This window comes from Nomascus leucogenys, chromosome 17 (genome assembly GCF_006542625.1).
Source record: "Nomascus leucogenys isolate Asia chromosome 17, Asia_NLE_v1, whole genome shotgun sequence".
In the NCBI taxonomy this organism is placed as follows: Eukaryota; Metazoa; Chordata; class Mammalia; order Primates; family Hylobatidae; genus Nomascus; species Nomascus leucogenys.
In genome coordinates, this window is record NC_044397.1 from 85,186,427 (window position 1) to 85,195,152 (window position 8,726).

Genomic DNA, 8,726 nt, shown 5'->3' on the forward strand with positions numbered 1-8,726 from the left:
CCTGTGTGGCTGCAGGCTCTTAACAGGGTGGGCTGTTGGTTGTACCAGTACTGTCCTCAGTTGTCATGGAGTGGTAGGCTTTCCATGAGGCGGGGGCAACAATTCCAGTACCACTGCCCCCAGCTTCAGAGGAACCACACAGGCCAGGTCCCTGACTTGCTGTGGACCAGATGGCCCCTCTCCAGTTTAGGAGCCTGTGTGCTCAGGGAGCCTCAGTGCCTGCCAGCCCTGTTCTTAGCCATTGGACTGTGTGAGTTTCAGGAAGGCCTGAGGCAAGATGCCACTGGGATGGTTTACCCTCACTGGCTCTGGGGTCATTTGTACTCAGGAAACAGGCCCCAAGAGTAGTCCTAGCCCAGAGGTAGCAGTGGGTGGGAGGGAGCCTAGTCTACCTGGAGTACCCTTGGTCCTCAGTGTGATCCCTGCTGCCCCCATGTGGCCCGGGCCTGCACTGCAAGCAGGCTTGAAGGAACTCCCCTGGGTGACACCCCTCCCGCTCAGCATGGGGACACAGTGCCCACCTGAGGTGACAAGATACCTACACCCTGTGTGGAGGGATGACAGCTAGGAGCGGGAGGGTCAGGACACCTCCACAGAAGTGGCATCTAAGCTAGAGATGGAGCACCAGGAAGTTCCAGCCAGGGCAACAGCATATGCACTGGGTCACTATGTTCCCATTATTCTTGCTTGACCTTGGTCCTGTAGGATAGTGCTGGCAAGCTGGTCTTACCTAGTGTTTACTGACTGGTAACGCCTGCCTGAAGCACACTATTGTGATAGTGGAAATTAACCTAACCACAAGAATCACAGTGCCTTAATGGATCAGTGATGCCTGCCCTGGGCAGAAATAGAACCATGGCCAGGCATGGTGGCTCATGTCTGTAATGCCAGCACCCTGGGAGGCCGAGGCAGGTGGATTGCTTGAGCTCAGGAGTCAGACCAGCCTGGGCAACATGGCAAAACCACTTCTCTACAAAAAATACAATAAGCTGGACGTAGTGGCACATGCTTGTAGTCCCAGCTATTCAGGAGGCTGAGGGTGGGTGGATCACTTGAGCCTGGGAGGTTGAAGTTGCAGTGGGCTGTGGTCTCACCACTGTACTCTATCTAGCCTGGGTGACGGAAAGAGACCCTGTCTCCCACAAAAAACACCTTGCAGAACTGCAGGGTCACAGATCAGGATAAGGACTAGTGGTGGTATCCAGATACCCAGACAGGTTCGACCACAAAGCAGGAAACAGCACACTGAGGAAGGAGAGTTTAATGTTGTGGGAAGGCAGCAGAATGCTTAGGGTGCGGGCTCCAGGAGGGGAGCACCTTGGCCCTGGTCTTGGGCCAGCAGACGCAGAAGCAGGGAGTGCAGAGCCCGGCAAACAGGTGTGTAGCCCAGGCGGCTCAGATGCAGGTAATCATACATGTCATGGTGGCTGATGGTGCCATCTGAGTGCACAAAGCCAGGGTCGGCATCTAGGAAGTGGGCCCGAGGGTGGCCAGCCAGTGCCGCCCGTACCAACTCGTTCACCCGTCGGTTCTTCTCCCGAAGTGGGTTGGGATGCTGGCCTCGCGGAAGCAGGCCCTGAGTAGGAACACGAGGCGTAGTAAGGAAACAAGCATTTGAGTATCTTGTTCTCTGTGCCAACCTGTCCTCCACCCACCACCATGAAGTTTCCAGCTGCAGAAAACACTAGGGATGGGCAAGTGGGGAGGGTGGGAGGGTAGTTCCTAAATATCACATCCTAGCCCTCATTTAGCAAGAGACTTCTGGGTTTTAGCCTCTTTCCTTTTTTCTTTTTTTTTTTTTTTTGAGACAGAGTCTTGCTCTGTCGCCCAGAATGGAGTGCAGTGGCGCAATCTCGACTCACTGCAAGCTCCGCCTCCTGGGTTCACACCATTCTCCTGCCTCAGCCTCCCAAGTAGCTGGGACTACAGGCACCTGCCACCATGCCCGGCTAATTTTTTGTATTTTTTTTTTTTTTTTTTTTTTTGAGACGGAGTCTTGCTCTGTCCCCCAGGCTGGAGTGCAGTGGCGCGATCTTGGCTCACTGCAAGCTCCGCCTCCCAGGGTTCACGCCATTCTCCTGCCTCAGCCTCCCGAGTAGCTGGGACTACAGGCGCCCGCCAACACGCCCGGCTAATTTTTTGTATTTTTATTAGAGACGGGGTTTCACCGTATTAGCCAGGATGGTCTCGATCTCCTGACTTTGTGATCTGCCCGCCTCAGCCTCCCAAAGTGCTGGGATTACAGGCGTGAGCCACCGCGCCCAGCCTAGCCTCTTTCCAAGTATCACTTAGAAAAATGTTGACATTGGCCAGGTCCAGTGGCTCACGCCTGTAATCCCAGCACGATGGGAGGCAGAGCTGGATGGGTTGCTTGAGCCCAGGAGTTCGAGACCAACCTGGGCAACATGGTGAAACCCCATCTCTAACAAACATACACAAAAATTAGCCGGACATGATGGCGTGTGCCTGTAGTCCCAGCTATTCGGGAGGCTGACTTGGGAGAACCACTTGAGCCCTGGAAGCAGAGGTTGCAGTGAGCTGAGATCATGCCACCGCACTCCAGCCTGGGCAACAGAGCCAGATCCTGTCTCAAAAAATAAATAGGCCAAAAGCGGTTGCTCACGCCTGTAATCCCAGCACTTTGGGAGGCTGAGGTGGGTGGATCACTTGAGGTCAGGAGTTTGAGACTAGCCCGGCCAACATGGTGAAACCCCATCTCTACTAAAAATACAAAAATTAGCCAGGCATGGTGGCACGTGCCTGCAGTCCCAGCTGCTGTGGAGGCTGAGGCAGGAGAATCACTTGAACCCAGGAGGAGGAGGCTGCAGTGAGCCCAGACTGCATCACTGCACTCTGGCCTGGGCAACAGAGCAAGACTGTCTCAAAAAAATAAATAAATAAATAAAAGATACCAACATCATGGCTCATGCCAAGGGATCAATCCCCTTTCAGAAGAGGAAATGTCCTAGCTACCTACAAGTGATGGAGCCTGGATTTACCCCAGGAATGCCTGATAACTTTTGGCCTATTCAAGGTTTTTTGAGAGTTTTTCTTTTGTTTTCTGGTGAGACAGGGTCTCTGTCACCCAGGCTGGAGTGCGGTAGCATGATCACAGCTCACTGTTACCTTGAATTCCTGGGCTCAAGTGATCCTTCCCCTTTAACCTCCCAAGTAGCTGGGGTTACAGGTTTTGCGCACCATCATACCCAGCTAATTTTTTTTTTTTTTTTTTTGAGATGGAGTCTCACTCTGTTGCCCGGCTGGAGTGCAATAGCGCAATCTCAGTTCACTGCAAGCTCCGCCTCCCGGGTTCTTGCCATTCTCCTGCCTCAGCCTCCCGAGTAGCTGGGACTACAGACACCTGCCACCACACCCGGCTAATTTTTTGTATTTTTAGTAGAGATGGGGTTTCACCATGTTAGCCAGGATGGTCTCGATCTCCTGACCTCGTGATCCTACCTCTTCAGCCTCCCAAAGTGCTGGGATTACAGGTTTACAGGCGTGAGCCACCGCACCCGGCTTTTTTTTTTTTTTTTGAGACAGAGTTTCGCTCTTGTTGCCCCGGATGGAGTGCAATGGTGCCATCTTGGCTCACCCCAACCTCCGCCTCCTGGGTTCAAGCGATTCTCCTGCCTTAGCCTCCCAAGGAGCTGGGATTACAGGCATGTGCCACCACGCCCAGCTAATTTTGTATTTTTAGTAGAGATGGGGTTTCTCCACGTGTGGTCAGGCTTAAACTCCCAACCTCAGGTCATCTGCTCGCCTTGGCCTCCCAAAGTGCTGGGATTATAGGCATGAGCCACTGCGCCCAGCCCATGCCCAACTAATTTTTTTTTTTTTTTTTTGAGACGGAGTTTCCCTCTGTCGCCCAGGCTGGAGTGCAATAGCACAATATCAGCTCACTGCAAGCTCCGCCTCCTGGGTTCACGCCATTCTCCTGCCTCAGCCTCCCGAGTTAGCTGGGACTACAGGCGCCTGCCATCACGCCCGGCTAATTCTTTTTGTATTTTTAGTAGAAATGGGGTTTCACCGTGTTAGCCAGGATGGTCTTGATCTCCTGACCTCGTGATCCACCCGCCTCAGTCTCCCAAAGTGCTGGGATTACAGGTGTGAGCCACCGCGCCCAGACATGCCCAGGTAATTTTTAACAGTTTTTAGTAGAGACGATGTCTTGCTATATCCCAGGCTGGTCTTGAACTCCTGGGCTCAAGCAATCCTCCCAGCTCGGCTTCTCAAAGTGCTGGGATTACAGGCATGAGCCACCATGCCCAATCATTTTTGAGTTTTTCTTTTTTTTTTCTGAGACAGAGTTTCGCTGTGTCGCCCAGGCTAGAGTACAGTGGCGCGATCTCCGCTCACTGCAAGCTCTGCCTCCCAGGTTCATGCCATTCTTCTGCCTCAGCCTCCCAAGTAGCTGGGACTACAGGCGCCCGCCACCATGCCTGGCTAATTTTTTGTATTTTTAGTAGAGATGGGGTTTCACTGTGTTAGCCAGGATGGTCTCGATCTCCTGACCTGGTGATCCACCTGCCTCAGCCTCCCAAAGTGCTGGGAGTACAGGCATGAGCCACTGTGCCTGGCCCGTTTTTTAGTTTTTCAATACCCCCAAAGTCTCAAGCCATCCCTGGGCAAAAAAGGCTAATTGGTCTCTGAGCACATTCTCAACCACAGCCACTCTGAAGGGTGTAGCAAGCTCCAACGTGAGATTCTGCCTGAAAGCCACTGCTCTATGTCAAGCTGCCTAGAACCGTGCCAACTGTGGCTATATCTGAGGGGGTCCCAGACCACTGCCATTCTTCCTTTCCCACCCTCCCAGCCTCTCACCAGCACCACAACCCGGGCCTGGGGCTGTCGCTCATTCACCAGTTGCACAATGGCCTTGATGCCACCAGTCACCTGCTCTGCTGTGTGTCCGTGGTTGTTGGTGCCCACCCAGACCACCACAATCTGTGGAAAAAGAGACATGAAGCAGCGGTGAGGGGGCAGCCAAAAGATGTTTTAGAGCCCCACCCAAGCTCCGCTCACCTTGGGCCGGATGTGTTCCAGCTCCCCATTCTCCAGCCGCCACAGTACATGCTGTGTGCCGTCACCACCGATGCCAAAGTTAAGTGCATGCAGAGGAGAGAAGAGCTCCCGCCAGATCTGTGGGCAAGAAGTGGTATGGGCACAAGGGCACTGTCCACATGGACCATCCCCCTCTGTCCAAGTGTTAACCAAATGCCATTATGGAAGAACCTTACTTCATGGAAGCAGTCTTAAAATTTCACCTGCAGCAAACTCCAGCATGGCTGAACCTCATTTTATAGAAATCTATTAGAGTCTCTCACTTATTTTATTTTACTTTATTTTATTTTATTTTATTTTATATTTTTGAGACAGAGTTATTTTATTTTTGAGACAGAGTCTCACTCTGTCATCCAGGCTGGAATGCAGCGGCACTATCTCGGCTCACTGCAACCTCCACCTCCCTAGTTCAAGTGATTCTCATGTCTCAGCCTCCCGAGTAGCTGGGACTACAGGCATATGCCACCACGTCCAGCTAATTTTTTGTATTTTTAGTAGAGATGGGGTTTTACCATGTGGGCCAGGCTTGTCTCGAACTCCTGACCTCAGGTGATCCACCCGCCTCAGCCTCCCAAAGTGTTGGGATTACAGGCGTGAGCCCATGGTGCCCGGCCTATTTATTTTTTGAGACAGAGTTTCGCTCTTGTTGCCCAGGCTGGAGTGTGGTAGTGCGATCTCGGCTCATTGCAATCTCTGCTTCCCAGGTTCTGGCGATTCTCCTGCCTCAGCCTCCCAAGTAGCTGGGACTATAGGCATGTGCCACCATGCCCAGCTAATTTTTGTATTTTTAGTAGAGACAGGGTTTCACCATGTTGGCCAGGCTGGTCTCGAACTCCTGACCTCAGGTCATCCGCCTGCCTTGGCCTCCCAAAGTGCTGGGATTACAGGCGTAAGCCACTACACCCTGCCTAGAGTCTCTCACTTAAACCAAGCCCCAGGCTCTGTGGCTCATGCTGAGGTGGGCGGACTGCTTGAGCCCAGGAGTTCAAGACCAACCTGCGCAACAGGGCAAAACCCCATCTCTACAAAAATTACAGAAATTAGCCAGGTGCATGGTGATGTGCACCTGTAGTCCCAGCTACTTGGGAGGCTGAGGTGGGAGGATCGCTTGAGCCCAGGAGGCAGAGGTTGCAGTGAACAGGGATCATACCACTGCACGCCAGCCTGGGTGACAGAGCAAGACCCTGTCTCAAAAACCAACCAACCAACCAACCAACAAAACAAACCAAGTCCCATAGAAGCAAGACTGACTTTATGAAAATCCAGTCTGCTTGAGCCATGTATTGAACCAATGGCATTACAGCTGAAACTTATTTTGATGAAAGCCATTAGTTGGACATGCTTTGTGGAAAGATATTATTATGATTGAGTCCTCTTTGTGGAGTGCCATTAGAGTTGACCTTCACTTCCTGTAAAGTGACTACAGCTTTGTGTAAACCCAACAGGGCTGCGCACTACTTAAAGCAAACAAGAAAGAGCCTCACTTTAGGCAAGCCTATGGCAGGAAAGCCTCATTTTAGGTCTTAGTACATTATACACAAATCCCATCTGATAAAACCAAGGCATACATTTCTTTCTCAATAGAATGTTGCACCTTACACCAAGATTCTCAGAGCCTCGGGCTGCCTCAGGCCAATCTGGGTACTCCCATAATACCCCACCTGGCCTGGGTTCTGGTCCAGATGTGTCAGCATGGGCACAGGGCTGGATGGGGCAGGGGGAGAGGGATTGCCCTCACCTCGCACTGGTGCATGAGCTGGACCAAGGAGTCCCCGATGAAGACGACTTCGGGTTCCTTATCTTTGCTGTCAGCTACGAACCGATGGTGCTGCGAGAGCGCGCGAAAGGGAGTCAATGGCACGCACGCTCCAGGGCCCGCCCCGCCCTGCTCCCTTAGGCAGCGCCTCCTCAACGGCATGCCCTCAGTTTCCCAATCAGGTAGTGAGAGTGCCACAAACCAGCCGTTCTCCTGAGCCACCCCCTGCCCCCCGCACCCTGGACTCCTCAATATCCCAGGTGGGAACGCTCACCAGGGACATCCAGCGCCCGTCGCCCTGTACGTCCTGCACCGGCGTGGGCTTGCTGGCTGGGTTCTCCTCTCCACTCATCTTGGCGCCGCAGCTCCTGCAGGATGAGCGTGTCGGGTCGGCCCGGGAGTGTTCCGGACGGAGCTGGCTCCGCCACGCCCACTCCTAACCCTCGCGGCAACAAAGGACCGTCCCAACGCTAGCACACCCGCGGAGGACGAAGGCCGATACAGGGCGTCGCCTCCTCTCCAGGGACGGAAACCTTCACTTAGGAGGGAGGTGGAATCAGGAACCTTCGCTTCCCCCACGACGGCCGCACAGTGGGCTCGCCCGGCGCTTCCCGCTCGGGCCGCTGACTCCCAGGCCGCGCACCCAGCACGGGGTTGGGGGAAGGAGAGGCGAGACCATCCAGCTCCCGAGGCAGGGAGGAGGGAGAAACCACCCACCGGTCACGGGGAGGGGCGAACTACCTGAAGAGTCGAGAGTGGGCGGGGAAAATCTAGCCCTCTGTCTAGCAAATGGGAAGAAACCATTTGCTGTACAGAGTGAAATGTGCGGAAGGGACCACCTACTGTTGCGGGGGCGGGGGGTGGGTGGCCCATTCACGTGGTGGGGGGAGGGGAGCGAGTGGACGAGTCCATTCTTGTATTCCCTTGAAGGGGTGGCTCGAATGCACCTGGCTGGGGCGGACGCTCCTATTTTCTACTGATGTGGAGGACAGAAAAGGAAGATGACAAAATGTAAAAATTCGAGGCTCCGTTCTAAAGAGCCACTCTAAGGCCGCGCCAGGGCTTTAGTGGGCCTATCTGCTCGTGGGCTTCCCCTACTCAAAACACCATGCGTGTGTGTGTGTGTGTGTGTGTGTTTGTGTGTGTGTGGAAATCTAAAGTACATATCTTTGTATTCAAGACATCACAGCACCCCTACTCAAAACACCGTGTGTGTGTGTGCGCGCGCGTGGCATAACATATAAACTACGTATCTTTGCATTCAAGACACCATAGGACCTGCGTGGAGGGTAGAAGAAGGTGCAGAAAGAGAAAGGAAATTAGAGACGCCTCCAGGGCTCAGGTCCAGTCTGGCGTCCCTCCGGGAGATCATCTTGCAGATCTGCAGCCTCTACACCCTCTCTAAACCCACAGGCCAACTGGGTGTGTCTGAGCTCTGAAACCTACATCCACAGCCAAGGCCACCTAGGGTCGCGCCTCTCCCCCAACGCTGCCCCAAATTATTCTCAGACCTCAGTGTTTTCTCATCTCCCTCTTTTCTGGGACCAGGTAGGGGGCTTACTCCCCGCTAAACGTCCTGGTCATGTTCTTGTAGCCCCACTCCAGGTGGGACCTTCCCATGTATTCATTCCTTTGAGGTGGATTGATACCGAAACAGAGATGAGTGTTATTCATTGTGTTTATTTATTTATTTCTTTATTTTTTGAGATGGAGTCTTTCTCTGCCCCCCAGGCTGGAGTGCAGTGGTGCGATCTCGGCTCACCGCAACCTCCACCTCCTGGGTTCACGCCATTCTACTGCCTCAGCTTCCCGAGTAGCTGGGACTACAGGCGCCCGCCAACACGCCCGGCTAATTTTTTGTATTTTTAGTAGAGACGGGGTTTCACCGTGTTAGCCAGGATGGTCT

General features: G+C 53.4%; 1 protein-coding gene across 5 annotated transcripts; it reads right to left on the bottom strand.

The window, feature by feature from the left end:
- Window positions 1-1,243: 1,243 nt before the first annotated feature.
- On the bottom strand, window positions 1,244-7,663 carry PAFAH1B3 (platelet activating factor acetylhydrolase 1b catalytic subunit 3). 5 transcript variants are annotated; one of them, XM_003280965.3, is made up of 6 exons: window positions 7,562-7,663; window positions 7,095-7,188; window positions 6,803-6,892; window positions 5,026-5,142; window positions 4,825-4,947; window positions 1,244-1,576 (listed from the first exon to the last, which is right to left on the bottom strand). In XM_003280965.3, exons 2-6 carry the CDS (start codon window positions 7,170-7,172, stop codon window positions 1,289-1,291), a joined length of 696 nt encoding a protein of 231 aa, XP_003281013.1. In that variant the 5' UTR covers window positions 7,173-7,188; window positions 7,562-7,663; the 3' UTR covers window positions 1,244-1,288. The 5 variants fall into 5 exon arrangements, with proteins under 5 accessions (XP_003281013.1, XP_012352169.1, XP_030653015.1 ...); XM_012496715.2 differs by having other exon boundaries at window positions 7,300-7,635; XM_030797155.1 differs by lacking the exon at window positions 7,562-7,663 and adding an exon at window positions 7,385-7,529.
- Between the last annotated feature and the right edge of the window lie 1,063 nt (window positions 7,664-8,726).